The sequence below is a fragment of the Abramis brama genome, assembly GCF_963993115.1.
Source record: "Abramis brama genome assembly, chromosome: 23".
In the NCBI taxonomy this organism is placed as follows: Eukaryota; Metazoa; Chordata; class Actinopteri; order Cypriniformes; family Leuciscidae; genus Abramis; species Abramis brama.
Genome location: NC_139985.1, coordinates 14,164,364 through 14,186,804, shown reverse-complemented (window position 1 = coordinate 14,186,804; position 22,441 = coordinate 14,164,364). Strand labels below are relative to the sequence as shown.

Below are 22,441 nucleotides of genomic sequence, written 5' to 3'. Positions count from 1 at the left end.
TAAAATGTTTGAGCTGATTTAACTGAAAGCAACGGTCTTAAAATATGTCAGTGCCATTGTTTTGTCTCAAGATGCACATCAGTAATGTTTTTTTTTGTTTGTTTTTTTAAGACACGTTTATATAAACTACTTCATGTCCTAATTGAACTAAGGCTTAATTCTGGCTTAATGTAAACCAGTGGCCACTTGCATAAACTGCTTAGAATAGTCTTAAAAGTTAGTCATCTCATTTTATTTCTTCAAGACTGCTCATAACTTTTTAATGTCAGTTACCTAAAAAGATAGATCGGAATAATTTGACTTGGGAAAGTAAGGCCGGTTACCTTTTGGTTGCCTGCTAGTTGGTCAAACTAGTTCTTAAGATGCAGACTTAAAGGAATGGTTCACTTAAAAATGAAAACTGTCATCATTTACTCACCCTCAAGTTGTTTCAAACCTCTTTCTTCTGCTGAACACAAAAGATGATATTTTGAAGAATGTCAGTAACCAAACATTTTGATGGACCCCATTGACTTCCATAGTATTTTTTTCCTACTATGGAAGTCAATGGGGTCCATGAACTGTCTAGTTACCGACATTCTTCAAAATATCTTCCTTTGTGTTCAGCAGAAGAAAGAAATTCACAGAGGTTTGAAACAACTTGAGGGTGAGTAAATGATGACAGTTTTCATTTTTAAGTGAACTACTCCTTTAACTTGTTGCTAAGTTTATGCACGTTACATTGGCCATATTGGCGGAGCTAATTTGCAACCCAGCACCCTTGCAACCACACACAGCAGCGTTGAACATTGTGGAGGCAACTTTCTTACTCACACCTTCAGAAAACATCAACATATAGTTTGATTTAAAACCCCCAAAACTGTATTATGGTCCATAGCTTATTCAATTATCCATGTTGCTGACAAGTATTTAGTCCAGTATCAAAAGGAATAGCATTAGCGTCTATATGCCATCACTCCTCTCTAAAATAATTGGAGCATTTCCTCTTTAATTGAGCAAATACAGGTGAAAGCAAATACGGGTGAGAGAGAGCAGCTGTTGAGGTGGGTCTCATAAATTGAAATTGACGTAGCACAAAGAGAATGGAATATAATCGAGCTCAGCGCATCTAACAGCGATTCCAAAGCAAGCTGCTGACACAAGCAATTTGACATCACAGAGCCACATGACTACAACACTCATACGAAACACAAGGCCGGGCCCCTGACACGAGGAATCGATGCTGTGCTGACCTCGGTTTGTGTACCAATTAATTGACAACTTCGATTTTTATGGCAGAGATGTCTGTAGCGCATACGATCATATGTCGGATGAAATGTCACAGCAGGGGACTTTGTAACAGTAAGATTTTGGCTTCCTAACAGCTTCGGGATAATAGTCGGGTTACAACTGCTCCACCCTATCAAACCCAAAGTCTGTGATTTTTCCTCCGCCAGCCACTGTGTTTACACAGAACATTCTGTGAGATGTAGCTAGGCAACCAGTCAGCCTCTGCCATCTCTCTTTCTTTCTCTTGAGAGGGAGCTTATGTGGGCTTAGCTCTAGAGGAACAGTGACCCTTTGCAGCGAAGAAGGGAATTACCATGGAAAACACTGGATTGCGCCCGCACACAAAGGGCAAAAGAGGGAGGCTGACATGGGAGAGTGATTCTGCAGTGCGGGATAGACCGGCATCATTACTCGAAGTCAATTCTGTCATGCGTCGCTAAATCTACAGGATAAAGTACAGAGTTGTTTGTTATATGTAAGTGAGGCATCAGGGGAGACTTTTGACCTTTGCTTGAACGTGAATATCTTTAGGTTTCCAACATTTTTCTGTCTTATTATGTGATCACTTTTCTTTCTCTTTGGAAGGTGCTAGGAGACAGAATGAGCTACTTGTAGCCTAGAAGCGTTATACTCAACCGATGCCATCTTGCCTTGCCAACTGTCATGAGTTTAACTCTTAAACCTATGTATATCCAGGAGGGATAACTGTGGCTGTAACTGGCTGAGTTTGAAAACCTAAGCCTAACACTGAAGTGTTTAATCTATCCCTACTGCTCAGATCGACAGGAAAGAAAATGAGTCCAAATCGTAGTTCCTCCAAACAGCTCAAAAACAGTGACTGAAAAGCCAGTCACTGGCTGGAGTCATATTTAAAAAAGTAAGAAAACGTCCCTTTAAATGCAGGAACTTGCAATTGCAATTTATGGGTAATTATATTTGATTTTCTGCAACAAACTATCATTTATTTCTAGCAGCATGCTTCTGTCTTAATCAACCCAGAAGCAACGTCATATTGAACGCAGGTCTACAGTGCCATCTAGTGTACAACAGGAGAACAACAATGTGATGTCCTATTCACTAACGAATGGTTCTTTTGAACTGATTCTCAACACGTTTGAGGGAAGTAAAACTTTGAGGTAGGGTGACCACGATATATATATATATATATATATATATGTATATATATATAAAATCAAGCATAAAACGTTTTATCTAAATAACACTTTCACTAAAACAACCTAAAATGGTAAGCAAGGGAACATGTATGAGCGATGATGTAAATGAATCAGGAGTCATGTATTTGAATATTAGTGAACAGTCTAAACTAACCTATTTGCTTTAAACGAATATAGCAATTAGGAATTCATATAGCATTACTTGTTATATTATAAAACCACACCACCAAGTATTTTATAGAAACTTTGTCCACTTTTATTTCTTAAAACATCTTTATAAAAACACAAATATAAAATGAATGGGTAGTTCCACTGTGAATTCTTTTTTTTACATAGGTAATTTGCACATTACAAAGCCACCTTCTATGAAAAACATATGATATATAATTGCAATTTTCTTTTAACACAATTTAAAGAGTAAAATTCACAAGGGGCAGGGAGCTAAAAACAAGGCAAAATAAAAGACTTAAAAGAAAACAAAAACAAGTCAGCTCGTGAAAGAAAAAGGAAAATGTATCACTGTATTTGTATGTGAGACAGTGACAGAAAGTGAGAAAGAGCGATAAAGAAAGATGAAAAGGGAATGACAAAGAGAATGATAATAACAGTAAAAAAGACAGAAAGAATGAGGGAGTGAGCCCTAAAGACTGAAATGAGGGAAGGGCATGGGCTATCTGCTATTTGAGAAGAGCTCGGTAGAGCAGTTGTGAGTGGCTGGTGCTTCTCTCGTTCTCTAGACAGAAGAGCAGATCCCTGAGGTTTACACGCGTGATGCGCTGGCGAGTGAACTGCCTCGACGCTCCTGCATTTAAGCCCCCGGATGCACTTGCGCACAAACCTGAGCCCTGTCAACATACACACAAACTTTGACACCGGTGCTAAACTGTTTGAACCAACATCTTTTATACTGATATTGGTAGATATAAAAAAAAATATAAAAAAATAGAGTGATACAATAGTGACAGTTGTTCAAAAAATATTTCTGTGAATTATAATATATTTCAATATAATTTCAATATAATATAAAATAAGCATAAATAAACAAATATAAAATAAAAATAACAAAATAAAATTTGTGAATTTTAAAAGGGGAATGAAAATATATCAAAATATAATATAATATATTACAGTATAATATAATATAAGAGTAATCTAATAGTGTAAGTTCTGAGGAAGAAAGGAACTTTAGGTGATACATTTTAAATATTAATATATCCACCTTAATATAAATATTTTTAAATGTTTAAAATTTCTCTGAAAAAGGTGAATGAGATAATATAATATAATATAATGTATATATATATACACACACACACAGTCTAAACTAACCTATATATATAAACTAATACAAAATAAAAATAGCATGATACAGAATTATTTTTTCGTAAATATATTTTTTACATTCTTATTTTTTTCTATGAAAAATTTAAATGATAATATAATATAATATAATATAATATAATATAATATAATATAATATAATATAATATAATATAATATATGAAAATAAATAGCATGATACAGGAATATATTTTTAAAATTGTGTAAAAAGTTGCTGAAAATGACTGTGTTACTATGCCTTTAGACTGTCCCATCTGCCTCTTGTGACAATCTGAGACCCTTGAAGCACAACCTGACATCTCAAACCTGCCCAACAGCTGCTAAATGATTTAAAGAGGGCACAGAGGGGGACAGAAGGAGAAGAGGTGGAGGGCAGCAAACTGCCGTGGTGAAGGATAGATATTTCGTACCTCTGCGTCATTCCCAAACGAAGGAGAATCCAGTTTTCTTTTCTTTCTGGGTCCGATAGCCGCTAACGCCGTCAAGTTGGCGTCTCTCTGTCGAATCTGAGCCAATTCCTGCTGCTGCATCTGTAGCCACACACACACACACACATATACACATCAGCTCTGACCTATAATCAAACACAATGGTCCTCTGACAAGATAAACATCTCAAGTGTGCCATCTTACCTCTTTGGCCTTCTGTTTCAGCCGCAGCTGCTCGGGGTCCTCTTGTCGCGAGCGTGACTGCAAAATATAAATAGCAATTAGAGGATCAACAGTCAAAACACACAGAGACATCTGCTGAGATCAAATGAATATGTAAAAATTAAGGCTGTCAATCAATTCAAATATGTAATTGTGATTAATCTCCTAATATTTCACTGTTCATGCATTAATGCATGCAGTTCCTTGTGTATGGAATAAAAAGAGTAATTATGGGGTCCTACAATTTGTGTGGAAAAAATATATAAATAACCGCATGTCTACATAAATACAGTGGACAAAAGCAAAAGTTATGCAACTGTGCTCTTTCCTTCAGAATTAATTCTAATATGCTGATTTGGAGCTCAATAAATATTTCTTATTATTATCAAGGTTGTGCTGTTTAATATTTTGTGAAAACAGATTTTTCTTCTTTTTTTTTCTTTGATGAATAGAAACTTTAAACCATAGAAATCTTTTGTAAGAATCTTAGAAAAAATCTTACTGACCACAAACTTTTGAACGGTAGTGTTCATGTATAAAGATGTTTTGCATCTAGCCTGCATTCCTCCACATTAACATGTTGATGTTCATATTAATATTTTTATTAAAGGGCACCTATTATGCAAAATTCACTTTTACATGGTGTTTGAACATAAATGTGTGTTGGCAGTGTGTGAGCAAAACCACCCTAGAATGATAAAAATTCACCCAGTGGTTTTTTTTACAATCTCAATAAATCATAAGCACTGTCTCAGAACGAGCTGTTCTAAGATTGCTCTCACTGTGACGTAGAATTGCGCAAGCCCCACCGACGTGGTTTGATTGACACTGTGGTTACCCCGCCCTCGGTGATCTGTACACCATCGCTATTGTTTCAACGACAGCCGGTAATGTCTCCTAAGAAATGTAGGTGTTCTGTTGTGGGATGTAAGAATGGACATAGTAGTCTTCACTTTCAGAGCCACTGAAAACACAGCGGATGGATTTTATTTATGAAGAAAAGGCGCCACTTAAACTTCCTAAATACGTTTGCGAGAATCATTTTCTGACTGACTGTTTAGTGAACGAGGGTCAAAGTTAATCCTCAAGTGTGGATCGTTGCCTACTGTTCGCGATCCAACATCACCTCCAGAAGAAGTAAGTGTATTTTATGATTTTTGAGCAAATACCGGTAGTCATTTCAATCGATGTCAGCCAGTTCAACAACAAATGCGTCTAAAGCTATTTATTGTCGTCGTCATAGGATTTTTCAACAAACAACGTCAGACAGTTTTATGTCACGTATCATTTTTTGCAGCAATTACAAATTTAAATAAATTAATACCTGCTCTATCTCCATAACAAGTATATAAACGTCTATCTCCCTGCAGCATTTGTTTTCTGGTTCTGTATAGCCATCTTCTCACATTTGCCACATAAGCACCTGTAGCCTACGACAAGTAATGTCAACATGACGCAACAGCACCCCTCGCATAAATATAATTTAGCAAACGTTAGTACTTAGCAAACGTTATCACAGTATTTGTGTGTGTGTAGTTTCAAAAAATTGCGCGAACGTTATCACAATTTGTGTGTGTGTGTGTGTGTGTGTGTGTGTGTGTTGCACATCCATAATTGCAAAGGGGACGCGATTAAAACTTTGTAAGTACATAAATGTATCAAATAACCATTCCGAGACGTCTTGGTCCATTCTCATTCGTGTTTATTCTGCTGGACTCTCTTCATCATCTGGGTCCAGCAGGGCGGGGATATGCAGCTCATTTACATTTAAGGTGGTACACACCAAAACAGCTCTTTTTAAAACAGACCCCAAAAATGACATTTTCAAATGGTTATAATAAATTAACTGTGGGGTATTTTGTGCTGAAACTTCACAAATACATTCTGGGGACACCCAAGACCAATATTACATCTTGTAAAAAGGGGCATAATAGGCGCCCTTTAATGGTGGTGTTTCACTTGTGGGTGATATTTACTGTGTGATATTTAAATTTATAATGAAAACAGTTACTTCTGTTTACTTGTCTATACTGCGTCAGGTATCAGGTTTTTTTATCAGGTGTGTGTGTGTGTGTGTGTGTGTGTGTGGCAAAAGGTGTTTTACTAACCTTAGCTGCCTTCATTAAAATTTCTCTCTCCTGTTCCTCTTTCTTTTGTTTCTCCAACTGGTCAAGTTGCTCAAAGAACTTCAACTGAGAGCGAACATCCTCCACCTGCTCATACCGACTGTCCTCCTGCACACACACATCATTACCATTACACACAGCCTTACAGGCTCAAAACAATCTGACACCTAAAGGATGGAGTGTCTCGCTTTTGAGACCAAAACCCACAACGACCTCTGGATTCAAAGCCTGACATAAAAGAGATTTATCCAGGGTTCAAAAAAGTGTTTTCGGTAAAGAAACATAAAAATATGTTACTAAAAATACAAGCTAAAATATTGCTAAAGCAAGTACGATCCCAACTACTAGCACAACTGGGTCTGCAGACTTGCCTTGTAAGTCATGTTCTTTTGCTGGGCGATCAATGAGACTTTCTCTAGAAGGTTTTGCAGTCTCTGTTGAGTGGCGTGAGAGACGATGTTCACAACCTCAGGACCAAGCTCTGTCACTCCAAACCTTTGGCCTGACAACATACAGGGCAACAACTATCAGCTATGGTAAAGCAGTACATTTTTAGCTAAATCGAATCCAAGATTTTGACTAGAAGTCTCACCTATCTCTAGTATCTTGTGCTGTAGCATACTGGCGGAGAGGAACGCTTCATCCTTACAAGACCGCGTGACCGCGCCAACCAGCTCAGAGTTGGTGGCCAGGATACGGGCACTCTCCTCCGAAAGATTAACGCCAGCCATTGAGGCCACGTCATTAATGTCGTCATCATCCCTGTACAGATTTAGACACAAAGCATATATGTCAGAAAGAGTCCTTAGCATCAAGTTTGAGGGTTGAGTTTTTTTTCTCCAATTGTACAAATGCTGCAAAACGATGACTTCAAAATGCCCGTTATTAACATGTCCTTGCAAAAATCTGACATCACATAACTGCTCTGATGCCAAAGATTAACTCTAATTCATGAAGACCCTACACACTAAGAAGATTTCTGTAAAAGTTCACTTGACAAAATTCAATTATTATAACTTCAAACACAGAGAATACTTCAGGCATATGCATGTTGATACTTGTAAAAACAAATACAAATTTACATTTCAAGTATATAAATGTATATAATACATCTGTGTGTGTATATTATATATATATATATATATATATATATATATATATATATATAATAAAAAATACATATACACTATATATACTGTGTATGTATATGCAATATTCAGTACAGCGTTGTTATTAACTAAAACTATTAAACAATATTTTTGTTAAATGAAAATAAAGCTGAAATAAAATATTGCCTTGAAAACTAACTGACAAAACACAATTTTTCAAGGCAAAATGAAGTACTAAAATTACTAAAACTTGAAATGAATACTGAAAATACAATAATAAAAGCTCAGTGAAAATATTGTATAAAATACAGTATAAAAATGAATAGTACACTGTTATGTGAACTGTGGTCATGACAATCATGGCACTGTGACAGTCATATTTCATGCGGAAACTACTGCCTGAGATGAATTAAGCCGAATGAAATCAGTTTAGCCACACTTTATTGATCACTTAAGGTGGCCATGACCCTGTGAAAACCACTATTGAGCTGCTGGAACTTGGAACATACACTGTATTTCAAATGGAATCATTCAAAAGCTAAACAAACACAAGAATACAAACCTGAAAGTTCCTCCAGCCCCATCCTTGGCTTTATTCTTTTGAGCTATCGCTACAGACACAGAGCCGTGAGCCAGTTTAGTGCTACTCACCATACCCTGCTTCACTGCCACTGAAAGAGAGAGAGATTTTATGGTTTTTATATTATGAAAAAAGAATCATACTGTAATGGATCTGACAGACACCCTCACCTGTCTGGATCTGTTTGAGCTGCACCTGAGGCTGACCCACCACTATGTGGCTGTGGGGCTGACCCCTGAGCGTTACCATGGGAGTGGTTGTCAGGGTAACCTGAGGGGGCTTCACTATTGCCCCCTGCTGTGGAGGCTGCAACACCTGAACAACGACATTGAATGTAATTCTATAATTACAACCATATGGAGAACATTTTACAGTAGAGGCTCAACAATAAAGAGTTTTGGGCCAGCAGACTATTGGTCACTGTCCTGTTGGGGCAATGCTGCATAATATATTTGTTTTTAAATACTTTTTTATATCTAAATAATTATTTATTTATCATTATTGATCATGCATAGTTTTAACTATTTGTTTATACATCAATAATAATAATAATAAATATTATTATTATTAAGCTGTTTAATTTGATATATAATAATAATAATAATAATAATAATTACCCAGAGAAAGGGACTCAAAATGAATTTAAACTATTTTACTAATACTACTTTTCATTAAATATTTTAATGTTTTTATAAATGCATTCAACCATCTACAATGCAAGTAAATCACTTGCATATGTGACCAAATTTCATGCTAGGTGACTAAAAAATGTCTTTAATTAGCCAATGGCTAGTAAACTATCATTTCACCCGCTTGAAATTGAGTTTGACTAAAGGCAAAAAAAAGTTTAGCGCAGATATAATTTCATTGCCTGTTGAGCTTCACGCACCGTCGCTTGGCTGGGAGTGCCCTCTGTTGCTTTCTCACGTGAGTGAAATAGAGAGGATTTTACACATGCCATGTAAAGAGAATTGACACGCTAGATCTAAATGCAGGGCTTGACAGAACTGCCCGATGGCCAAGAGTTGACGGAAATGTGTCCCGATCGGGCCAGTGCTGCATCATCATGAAAATGTATCATTTGTACGTGTTTTTAAGCCTTGCCAATTTAAAAAATCAAGCACATGAAGAAGCGAAAGAAAACTCATGCGCGTCTGACAGAAAGCCGGGTCTGACAGGACATGAATAATGAATCAAGCTCTTTCAAGTCTTCTTGCGCTTGAACAGACAATTTCACGCAAAATTATGTCACAAAAAAATGCCTGTCTTGGCGAGGATCCTAGTAAACATAGTCGGTTATAGTGAACGTAAACAGTTGAGAAAGACAACGCGTGTACAGTATCAGTATATTGGATCTGTGCATTATGTCTTAAAGTGACAGCAGCCTAATATTCCTGATGCTGTGTGTTTTTAATGTTAATCTATATTTCATTTATAAACTTTGTTCTATTGTGTTTATTTGTGCTATTTCTTGTAGTTTGTTACATTTTATTACAGACTGTTTACTTGACTTTAATAATGTTTGAAAATTATATTTTATATTTATATTTCATATTATATTTATATAGAATTTTTTCATTTGCATTGTTCTTGCATACCATGTAAAAAGTCTGGCAAGTAATTAAAAAAATTTACTAGCCAATGGCGACTCTAGCTTCAGTGTGTCTGTAGAGGGTTGAAGGGTTGAACTGACAATTTCAACCCATTGTCAGTAGTATCAGGCACAAACATTTACTCTATGTTGCCAACAGTCAATATTCTGAACCAATGTGTAAGAAACACCAACTAGTTATAATGATATGCATATGATGTTTACCTTTGTATTAAATGACACAGCTCAGAGTAATTTTATACTTTGCCACAAGGCAAATACAGGCAATAACATTCAACATCATTTAAACCATGTACAAAAGCAATTAAAATCCAAACATTGTAAATTAAGACTGAACACCACATTTTACCTGCAATATGCTGTTAGTATTAATTATCCCCATAGTGTCCTTGCCCTCACTAAAAACACATGAGGTAAATGATGCATGTAGATATGTCTTTACCAGAGAGGCGGTCTGGCTGGAGTTGCTGAGGGCAGGCTGGATGAGCGTGCGAGGAGCTGTAGCAGTGGCTCCAGCAGTGTTGGGGCTGGTCAGCACCACAGCAGACGCCTGGAGGGCCTGGCTCTGCTGGATAAAGGCTGTGGAGTCAGGAGTGAGCTGTCGCAGAGCTGGAAGACTCCTCTGAGGAAATGCATAGAAGAGGAGAGGTTAATTGTGGGCAATAGGATGGTCCCAATTATGAAGTTATCATACAAGCAATTGCAAATAAGGATGTAATGTAACTCCATTTCCTCCTACGCTTCATCTAAGCAGCACTATGTGGCTTATGCAGGCAGTGTGAATGCTGCAACGTGCTAACACCATCTCCCAAATAAACATGCTGTTTATGTGTGCATTGTGAAACAGGCCTCACTAAGATAACAATCCTGCTCTATAAACACTGCTTATAAACTTAATCCCAGTTTGATCCAAAATGATTTTCCCTCCAATTAGACTTTAAACCACTTACGATAATTGTCTATCTAATAAAAGGTAATTACATGGTTCATGTACCTGAAATACGACTATACAATAAAACTGAATTACATGAATCGAGCTACATTTTTTTTAAATTTTAAGAAAAAGACCTTTACCTTAAGGAAAGGCACTAGATAAGGCTGAGGAGACGAGTTGAGCTCTTTGTAGAGCCTGCTGGTGAACTCCTCTGCTTCAATCGCCCCTTCCTGAGGGGAAAAACAGCAAAAACAACTCACACATTTTAATATATTTAGAAGGTCATAAAAGCACACTTTAAAGAGCACATAAAAATAGAGTTTATTTAAAATAAACTGAAATTTTAGGATTATTTAAATGTTAAACTAAAATATGAGGGAAATATTTTATATTTTAAATATGAGGGAAGAACAAAACACTAAATTTGGATAAGATATTCATCTGAAAAATTATTTGGCAAAACTACATACTGCATACTGTATGTGTGTATTAATATACACAAAATAATTATACACAGTACACACATATATTATGTAAATATATTTACATAATACAAACTTTTATTTTGGATGTGATTAATCGTTGCCCAGCAGCACTAATATATACATACATTAAATTCTTACAATTATATAAAGAAATTAATACTTTTATTCAGCAAGTATTATATGATACATTATATTGATCAAAAGTGAAAGTAAAAACAAATTACATGGTTATGAAAAAAAATATTTAAAATAAATGGTGTTCTTTTAAACTTTCTATTAATCAAAGAATCCTGAATAATAATAATAATAATAATAATAATTAACCGTTTTCAAAATGTATTATAATACGAAATGTTTCTTGAGCACCAAATCAGCATATTATTATGATTTCTGAAGGATCATGTGACACTGAAGGCTGGAATAAATTCAGCTTTACCATCACATGAATAAATTACATTTCAAATATATATACATTAAAACAAGTTTTTAAAAAAACATTAAAAATATTATTGTCCTCAAACTTTTTGAACAAGTGAATAAAATAAAACTATTTTCACTAATGGTCACTAAAAGTGATTCGGTTCAATTCAGCCTTTTTGTATTATCATTTTAAAATAAAATAAAAAGTCTTCAATTACGACCTTTTTTCCCACAAAGTCAGAAACATACAAACATACTCAACCTCTGAGACTCACCAGCAGGTTCTTGACCAGCTCTTTAACGTTGGCGACAGTCTCTGATGACTGCTTACCGCTAGTGGCCAGCTTTATCAGCGTGGATAAGAAGTTCCTACATTTCTTTACATTCTCCATTGTCTCCTATAAGAAAAGAAAAGTGATTGCATTAGCACAAAGCCGTTTTACTCCTCCTGCAGTAGCTTAAGGTTATCTTGCGACAGTCTCTTGGACGCATATAAATGTTCAGGTTAAGATTTAACAGCATGAGCCTTGCATCAAATGGGGATTCCAGGGGATTCCCACTCTGAGAAAACAGTTTTTCATTTAGGTTAACAACTCATTTTTCTAAAGCTCTCAAAACATATATGATGAGGTTATATTTATATATTTACAGACCCTTCAAGAAAAGCATGAAGCTAAATGTTCAGCACCGTCTCTTCAGTCTTTGTGTGACTGCTAAGTTAGCGCAGCCTCTCACCGTTGCTGAGGAGACGGTGGTCCCCGTGGCAGCAGTCACAGTCCTCTGGGCAGTTCCCGCCTGCACTGACAAAACTGCACCCACAGAGGAGGCCTGCTGACACATGAGAGAGCATGAGTATGAAGAGAGAAGGTAACAGCCAACTTAAGAAATACAATTCACAGCACAATTGCAATTTCACATACAATTCCCCTCATTTCTAAGGGGCGGTTTCTTCGTGATGTGCCTTTTGTAGGTACCTGTACAGGTGGTCTCTGGAGTGTGGTAGTGGCCGTGCTGCTGGGTGTAGGAGAGCCCTGCTTTATGATGGTGGTAGGGGTCACCTGTCGGGCCATTAGAGGAGTTCCAGGTGCCTGCAGGCATGCACAAATCAGACAGACAGCAATGAGAAGAAATCAATACACTACTGTTCAAAAGTTTGGGTCCTGTATATTTTTTTAATGGTTATGAAAGAAGTTTATCTTATGCTCACCAAGACTGCATATATTTGGCCAAAGATATAATACTGTTAAATATTATTACAGTTTAAAATAGCAGTTTTGTTTTAATATATTTCAAAAATGCAATTGATTCCTGTGATGGCAAAGCTGCATTTTCAGCATCATTACTCCAGTCTTCAGTGTCACGTGATCCTTCAGAAATCATTCTAATATGCTGATCTGCTGCTCAAGAAACATTTCTTCTTATTATTATTAAATATGATAAACAACTATTCATCCCAGCAGAAAAAAATCAGTATTGTTAAAATCATGCATCTGATATACATTATAAGAGATACTAAATTGTCCGCCGATTATTCAGAATGATATCTGCCAATATTGTCTTTCTAGATCTCTCCCAACTAATGCTATAAACTATACAGAGAACCCTCTCATTTGGTACACTGCTATAATATTAGAGGTTAAAATTAACAAAAGATCACAAACTATTATATTCAACTGCTATATATTTTCAGATATAATAATTACACAAATAAAAACTTTAATGTTTGTATACAACTCAGTTTCACATCCGGTAAATTTCATAAAAACTTGTCTTCATGACAAACATGCATATGTAATTATTACCCCTCTATGGTGATGTCTCAGGGCTGCCAACTCTCACGCATTGAGCGTGAGACTCACGCAATTGACACTTTTCACACGCTCTCACGCCACACATCCATTTTCTCACGCACAGAAAAATTGTGGAGCAAAGAGGTACTTTTAATATTAAACTAATTCTCAGCTCTTAGATTCCATCAATTTTATTACGAAATTCAGACAAAAATACGTTTGGCGCTTGTATATGTGACGTGACAGATCGCTGAGCGCCTCAGTTCAAGTGCACGTGAACCGATCACCTGTTACTTTTTTTTTTAAAGATGCAGTACAACTTACCGAAAGTATACATAATATCGACCAATTAGTGTTTTTCAACCACGGAAAGAGGTCAATATAACAGCAGGAGAACAATTATGTCACATAACGTTACATTTACCTCAGGAAAGCCATTTAACGACCATAGCATGTTAATTGAATAGAAAAAATAGCTAGAGAGGAGATTTTGCTGAGCACTATTATATATTTATTATATTTTTACTTATGTCATTAAATAATTGTTATTATAACAAAAACTGCATTATATTTAATTTAATGTTATTTTTAATAATACCAGCAGATTGGGCCCTCTATGTTTACAGCATTAGGTGAGATTATTTTTTTAAATAAAATTTAAAATAAACATGTATCCAAATTAATCAATATTGAATCAAAATCGGAATCAAATCACAAGAATGGTCAATTTGTCAAGCAATAATAAAAACTGTATCCTATACCAGTCATTGTACAATGTAAACATTGTAACATGTTGTCACTAAACTTCATAAAATTCTATTTAGTTACCAAATGTTTTGACAATTACACTTATTGTGATGCAATATTTGTTTTTACATACCCACCCCCCCACCCCCCCTCGCCAAAAAAAATACAAATCTCACTCCAAGCTAAACTCAAAAGTTGGCAGCCCTGGATGTCTGAGGGGGTGGGGTTTGGCCCTGGAGATGTTTTGACATGCCCTGACATTTGTATTTATTTCAGATAGGAGAATGATGATGGGAGAAGAATTCGTTTTTTGTAGTTTATTTCAACATAGTGCACACCATAATCAAAATATACATAATGGTCAAAGGTACATTATTGATCACATTGACCAAAACAAAGATACTTGAACAGTTACTCACATTTGTGCCATTCCAGAAAACAGTTCCTGTTCATCTGTAGAAACAAGTGAACCCTACCTGGCATTTCCAATGTGTCTGCTGTTTCTTTTGCCATTCACTGAAGAAGAAAAAAACTACCCCAACATCAGTAGTCAGTGATGGAACTTATTTTACCATGATCATGTAGAATATCAGTCCAATGTAGTTGAAATGCTTGCTGATGGTACAGCAATCTCAGAGAAAAACAGTCTGAAGACACTCTTGAAAGTTTGTGGTGCAGGTAGATATTGTAGATCACTGTAGTAAAAAAAAAAAAAAGAAAAAGGCAAACAACTGTCAGCATAATATCAGGAGCAACTGTATTATTACATTAGAAATCACTAATAGCCTCCTAATATTTCCCACAAATAACAACAAAAAAAAAAAAAAAAAAAAAAAAAAACAGACATAGACAGTAATTTTTGTAGTCTTGGCACACATATGATCTGTTTGCATCATTATACAGTACAACAACGACATTTTATATTTTAGAAACTAAATTACTATTGTTTAGCACATTATAAGCATCCAGGTTTGAGCAGATATTCCTGAACAGAGTATTTAACAGTAAACACTGGTCTAAATATTCTTATAATAATAATTCATTACATTTATATAGCGCTTTTCTCGGCACTCAAAGCGCTTTACATAGAAGGGGAATCTCCTCAACCACCACCAATGTGCAGCATCCACCTGGATGATGCGACGGCAGCCAGCTTATTGGTGGAGAGGAGACAGAGTGATTATGCCAATGAGTATATATGGGGATGATTAGGGATGCAAATTTAGCAAGGATGACGGGGTTAAACCCCTACTCTTTCTAAGGACATCCTGGGATTTTTAATGACCACAGAGAGTCAGGACCTCGGTTTAACGTCTCATCCGAATGACATTCATCATGTTACAGTATAAACACTCATATTAATTTTATATTGCTTTATGCTTTTATATTATATTATAAAGCATAAAAACATCCTTGTGTCATAAAACATTTATATGCAATGAAATGTTGCCTATGTATTTCATATTTCAACAGGTCAATATAGTCCAAATAGTAAAATGTGTACAAGTTTATGGAAAACACGTTAACTAATGTAAAATAATGAATGACTTACTTGTCAGTGAATGATATCCTCCGCTTCTTCTGAGGTAAATTCAAGGCTTAATTCTCATAGTGCGTCTTCTTCCAAAAATGATGAAAAGTAGAGTAACCTGACGAAGCTTGATGCTTTGATTTTGTGATAAAATGGACAGAATTTGAAAGCTAAGACTTTTATTATTATCAGAAGTACCAGAGTACAATGCTCTGTGATCATTGGGTGGCTATGTGCGCTACAAATAATGTTTGCTGTTGGGAAAAAACGCAGACCTGGCAACCCTGGCTTGAACTACGAGTGATTCACAGGGTGATTCAGAGACTGCTTTAAAAGGATAGTTAACCCAAAAATGAAAATTCTGTCTTAATTTACTCAGTAGGGTGAGTAAATGGTGACAATTTTCATTTTTTGGGTGAACTATGACTTTAACATCGCTATTTTCTTTACTGTTAATGAGTTATTGTCATGTTAAAGCTGCATTATGCAGCTTTGCTGACTTCTTCGCTGTTTTCTCGCTTTTTGCTCGCGGGTTTCTCTATAGAGCTCCCCCTACAGCTTCGGAATAGATATTTGACAACACTGTCGTTAACTCGTTGGCTCGTCCCATCTTCTCCCGCTGGTCATGTGCATTTGTTTTCAAAGAACCCGGCGAACGCACGGAGCCATGTCCACTGAGGTATGTATAATACACAGAAGGCTAGCATATAAATGTTTAGATAGTATATGTGTGCAGTGCCGTAAAGCAGTTTGTTATATCGCGAGACCTGATATCACGCGATACTTCCTGATGTACGCCGGCCCAAAGTTGCAAGGGTGGTTTTTCGTCTCACAGGGGCTCGAGGGGTGCGAGAAGACCACCATTCAACCCGAAAACAGTCATATAACCATTCCAATGACTCCGAAGCTGTTCGGTTAAGATAAAAAAGTTACTTAGTTCACCTTTAACAGCATTAAATTCATCACTAGAGACATTTTATTCACACACAGTATGAGAGGCAGTCTGACAGGTTTTTCTGCCCCCTTTTGATTGACAGAATATAATTGGCCCTAATAATCGGCTGTTTTTAAAAAATCAGCTGTTGTACGATAAATAATTGCTTTTATCGGCCAAAACTAATTATTGGCCGACACATCGGTGCATCCCTACTAGGGAAGCATGATATATATCGGCCACCATATCGGTATCGGCCGATATATGTTCATTTTTAATGATATCGTTATTGACCCGATAAGAAAATTTGGCTGATATATTAAAGCCAATAAATAATTGGATTATTTCCTTCAGCTGAGACACTTCAGATGCGCACTGTTCGCCGTGGTGGTTTTGAATTCCTTGAAATATGATTGGAATCACTTCAAAAATTTAAATACAGTTGAGTGCAACATGTATGCATGTGTGTCATATAGGCTACATAAAATTATAAAGAAAACACTACTGTAAAAGAATGCTGTGAATTCATTGTACGTCCGTGTTTTTGAGCGTTGTTAATTCTTAACCAAACATATCCTATATGAGATCAATCATATATACATATTATATATATATATATATATATATATATATATATATATGATTTATCACATATAGGATGTGTTTGGTTAAGAATTAACGTGGTAGTAAAGAGCTTACCAGTGATCATCTTTAGCTTCAGCGCATACAGCTCAAACAGCATTGTACAACATTAATAACTATGATTGGGACATATTACATAACATATTAGAATGAGAACACTATTGTAATAAAACGCTGTGAATTCTTTGGGTTTAGCTGTCGTGTTTCAGCACGTTGTTACAGGAAGAGCGCATCCATATAGGTTGAGTTAATTAACCCGCTAACAAAGCACTTCAGTTTACTCATTACTCATTTACTCAGAGTTCATTAACTCTTCAGCTTCAGCGCACGCAGCTCAAACAGCAATGCTGTTATGTGAAACAGTAATATTAATTTTAGATGTTTCATTTTCAAAAACACTGATGCATTATTAATAATAACTAGTTATTAATTAATAACACATCCTATATGAGCACTTTTGTTTAATTTTCATCAACATTATGGTTTAATTAAAATCAATGTTTAATTAAATTAATTAAATTAAATGCACATGCATTTTGATTCTTTGTACGCAAGTAATGTTGTCCTCTGACTTGTTTGCAATAGATTTTTTTTTTTTTTTTTGATTAAGAAAGCTGGCCATAGAAGTGTAAAATTAATTTTAAAACTTACACTAGTTTAATCTAGGCTACTGTACTGTATATGTTTGAATTATGTGTAAGTGCGTGGGACATGGATTTTAATGGTGAGACTTTTGTTTTTGTAATCAGGCTCTCAAAAATTCTATAAAAATTTGGATTAGAATAGGAAAAATGTAGATTTAGATTTATCGGCCAATATACAGGGTGGGCCATTTATATGGATACACCGTAATAACATGGGAATGGTTGGTGATATTAAAGTCCTGTTTGTGGCACATTAGTATATGTGAGGGGGCAAACTCCTCAAGATGGGTGGTGTGTACTAATATATACTAATGTGCCACAAACAGGACTTTAATATCACCAACCATTCCCATGTTATTACGGTGTATCCATATAAATGGCCCACCCTGTATATTAGTTATCGGCTTTCCGATACATATAATTATCGGGATTGGCCAAAATGTTCATATCGGTGCAACCCTAATCCCTACATATTATAAATAAATCTAAACAGTTATTATTCTGCAGTCATAGCCGCATTCATTAAGGAATGTGTACTGTTGGTGTTAAATTAGTTGAGGGTGGTCAGACTCAGATGGCATTACCTGTGCAGAGGTGATCTGCCCAGGGGTGGTGCTGGTGGGGGCAGCAGGGCGGGCGGCCTGAGACTGGGCCTGCATCTGTGCCAACATCTGCTGAGGGATCATCAGCAACTGACCACTGTCACTACGCACCAACACCATACCTGGAAACACAAACAGACACATATAGAAAGGCTGACATCACTTCCCATGTAAATTGTTATTCATTAGTGATCTTTTCGTATTGATCTAACTGGAGTCAAGTCTGGTAACCGTGCCCTGCTTAGAGGCATGAAGAATAAAGAGCACAGTTGGTGGCCTATATTTGCACAGCACACTGAGAACCCTACACACTCCATCTCCTGTTACCGTGTGAACCAACGGATGTGTTCTGAACAGAAACTGTTGGTCAGAGAATCCAGATGGCCTCTTGTAGAAAAACCTGTCAAGTATTCCATCCAGCTAGACAACAGGCTTGTCAGAATGACCAGAGCATACAGTCAAAAGGAAAAATCATTAGAAAGAGAATAACCAGATTTGCATTTTCTGAAGGAAATGCCAGTGCTTGCGAGGAAGTAAAAGAAAAGTGTGAAAAGGGATGGTCACACTACACTTTGTACACTTTGACTTCCATTCATATGCATGCGAATGCTTAAGACCTGTAACGCAAGCTCATACAATGAAGTTTTGCATTTTGCTAGTTTGGTGAACTCTGACCAGTGAATTCGTATCACGTGAAGACATTGTGACCAATAGCTTCATCACAGCGTGAGCTCTTGAATTAAAAGTACACAAACTTTAAAACTGCGGGTTTGCAGCATTGCAGGAAGGTGGAGTAGATTTGTGTTTTTGTACATTTTGGATTTTTTACATGTTTAATTTATATTTTTAAAAAGATGCTGCAGAGCATGACATCACATTATGATCGTTGCCGTGTCCAAAAAAATGTTGTGTGCAACATGTGTAGTATCAACAAACAATTATTGTTCTAGATTTCACATATGGTAACATTTCCTGGAAAAAAAAAAAAAATATATATATATATATATATATATATATATAAAAGTCAAGTGTAACCACCTCTTAAAAGACAAGGTAGAGGAATGAGAGACCAGTAGGCTATATATTAGCCTACCACATTAACATTAGTATGAAATCAGGGTAACTTAACACTTTACAATAAGGTTAATTAGTTAACATTGGTTAACAACCTTAGTTAACATGAACGAAGAATGAACATTATTTCTTCAGCATTTATTAGGCTAATCTTAGTTAATATTAATTTCAACATTTACTAATACATTATTAAAAGCAAATGTTGTATTTGTTAACATTAGTTAATGCATTGTGAACTAACATGATCAGCTGTATTTTTATTAATTATTATTAACAAAGATGAATAAATACTGTAACAAATGTGTTCCTCATTGTTAGTTCATGTTAGTTAATACATTAACTAATGTTAACTAATGAACCTCATTGTAAAGTGTTACAGAGATCAGTTCTATTTCAAAACTTTTAGCACTGAAAGTGAATGGTAGAATCTAAAGTTCAACCTCAAACTGAAAGGAAAGGAAAACTCAATTAGAAGATGCATTTGACATCAACATGCAAGGTTAAACTTTATAATGAATAAATACAATTCTGCCATCAATATACTCATCCTCATGTTGGTCCAAACCTGTAAGACTTTCTTCTGAACACAAAAGGAGATGTAAAGCAGAAAGCTTCTCTTTTTTCCCATACAATGAAAGTGAATGTTGACTGAAGCAGTCATTCTGCCTTGACATCTCCTTTTATATTACGCACAAGAATGAAAGTTATGCCGATTTGAAGGACGTATAAATAATGCCGATGTTAAATTCTAGGGTGAACTACACTTAACATAATCTTCAGAAACTATAATTGCTTTGCTGCTGTTGTAGGCACTTACTTAGGGAGCGCATCACAACACGCGCGCGCAAACTTCGCACGAGATCACAGATGGGTGTTAAAACAATCTCTTCAAATTCCTATATTACACAGATTCACATAACTAGACACACATTTAAGAGTTAATGTGAGTGACGGTACCTGGAGGTAGCTGAATGTTCTGGATGTTCTGGCCCGGGTTGCTCTGAGGGAGTCGGGGCGCTAACACCTGTGGCGCGATAGCCCTAATGGCAGGGCTGGATGCTGCGACCGTTGCCGGAGCTGCTGTTCTCGCAACCCCCTGCAAAACAGCCCCCTTGACCACTCCAGGACCGAGAGTCATGCCGCCGGCGGACTGGATAATAGTTTTAGGGGACTCGGACTTGCTCGCAGAGACAGAGGCAGGAGTCTGGTTCATTAAAAGAGGTGTCGTTGTAGTAGTAGAAGTTGTAGAAGTAGTAGTTATTCCCGGGGTCGCTACATTGGCTACAGTCGTATTATTATTACTCCCGTTAATAGTTAAACCTGTTCCAGCAGTTTGCATAGATGGCCTGACAACCGTCACCGAGGGTCCTGCACTGGATGCTGCGGATGCTGGAGGATTCCCGTAAGAAGACTGTATCACTGTGTTTGGGCTTGGGGCGACAGTGATGTTTCCGTGTCCTTTCGCCACCCCGGGCCCGTTATTAACAACTGGTACAGAAGTTGAAGCCTCGTCTGATGGTGATGATGATGATGGGCCACTGGACACTGGAGTGCCGCTTTCAGTGTGCGAATCCATTGCATTGCCTCCGTTCAAAGTTTGCACTGTGGACGTCCCGATCAAAGTAGTTACCATAGCATTAAGAAACACCGGATCGCCTTAGCTGTCTTCCATCTGTGCCTCGTGCACATCAGTTCAGGAAGTTTGGGTTTTCATCCGCTTTTCCCTCCAGTTGCTTTTCGAAGGAACAAGCGTGAGTGAAGGGGAGTCTCGTGTCACAATGTCAATAAGGATTTGACAAGTGCCCGTGTCACCTCAAGTCCACTAATAACAATGCTCTTGGGAGAAATAATCATCTAACACACTTAAAGAGCAGCTGCTTTCACTATGTTCATATGTACAAGAGCTCGCGGAATGTCAACATTAGCTAGTTGAATTGCCTCTTTTCCCGGAGTCAGCGGGGTGATTTTCCGGCTGCCTGGGCGCTTACCTCAAACTTATTGTGACAAGATGTGGAAACTTCTAATCTAATACAACCTGAAGTATCGGTAAAAAAGTTTCTTTCCCACTCTTTTAATACAGAAATCCTTATATAGCAGGTCAAAGACTGCCGCCATCTTCGATGTGAACAGTGAGGAGCTTTGGACAAAATGACATTGCGCATGCGCGCAGAAGCGGAAACGTCATTACGCTAGAGTTTTGCGGAATCCTCATTGGTTGTCTCTCTACGTGGAGGCGGGACATGATAAACGTCAGTTGATTCTGGCGGAGCGCGGTCAGAGTCGGTCTGTCATCGAGAAAAGGGCCTTGTGAAGTTGAAAAACAACCGTTGATTTATACGCTCATTGCTCTTGGGTAAATCTAGAGGCACTCTTAGCTGTTATGTGTTGATTATAAAGCGTGAAGCAGCTATTCTGTGAACTTCACAGCGGGCTGTCTTCCCCCAAGATGGCCCCGTGTTTTGAAGCGTCTGTGTTTGGTTGAAAGCGTGAAAAGGCGCCACACCTCTGCCAGCGTGACTGACCATAGAGGGCACGCTTGCTACTGCATCCCATTGACTTACATTATCCTCCTACAGTCTGTATCCTCACGTTTACGTCGTTCAGTTACATGATATAGTTCTTCTGATATCGAACTTAATTCTTTAATGTTTATCTAAAATCTATTTGCAAGCACAGTATGTTTGATTGAACAAAAAAGACACAAATGAAACTCCATACACATTATGCATACAATGTCAATAAAATAGTTAATGAAGGGATGACTTTGAACCAATGA

At 36.8% G+C, this 22,441-nt stretch overlaps 1 protein-coding gene across 2 annotated transcripts; it reads right to left on the bottom strand.

The window, feature by feature from the left end:
• Window positions 1-2,677: 2,677 nt before the first annotated feature.
• On the bottom strand, window positions 2,678-22,164 carry taf4a (TAF4A RNA polymerase II, TATA box binding protein (TBP)-associated factor). Of its 2 annotated transcripts, none has more exons than XM_084101098.1 (15): window positions 20,623-22,164; window positions 18,574-18,713; window positions 12,676-12,789; window positions 12,437-12,532; window positions 11,977-12,099; window positions 10,937-11,026; window positions 10,305-10,484; window positions 8,421-8,565; window positions 8,233-8,341; window positions 7,154-7,323; window positions 6,933-7,063; window positions 6,544-6,669; window positions 4,418-4,474; window positions 4,196-4,315; window positions 2,678-3,289 (listed from the first exon to the last, which is right to left on the bottom strand). In XM_084101098.1, exons 1-15 carry the CDS (start codon window positions 21,296-21,298, stop codon window positions 3,122-3,124), a joined length of 2,445 nt encoding a protein of 814 aa, XP_083957224.1. In that variant the 5' UTR covers window positions 21,299-22,164; the 3' UTR covers window positions 2,678-3,121. The 2 variants fall into 2 exon arrangements, with proteins under 2 accessions (XP_083957224.1, XP_083957223.1); XM_084101097.1 differs by having other exon boundaries at window positions 12,437-12,529; window positions 20,623-21,821.
• Between the last annotated feature and the right edge of the window lie 277 nt (window positions 22,165-22,441).

Excerpts from the sequence above, each read along its gene's own strand:
- taf4a (XM_084101098.1), bottom strand. The coding sequence starts at position 21,298 with ATGGTAACTACTTTGATCGGGACGTCCACAGTGCAAACTTTGAACGGA. Across the intron at positions 18,714-20,622 it reads GAACATTCAGCTACCTCCAG|GTATGGTGTTGGTGCGTAGT; the intron begins GTACCGTCACTC and ends TTGTGTTTCCAG. Across the intron at positions 11,027-11,976 it reads AGCTGGTCAAGAACCTGCTG|GAAGGGGCGATTGAAGCAGA; the intron begins GTGAGTCTCAGA and ends TTTTCCCCTCAG.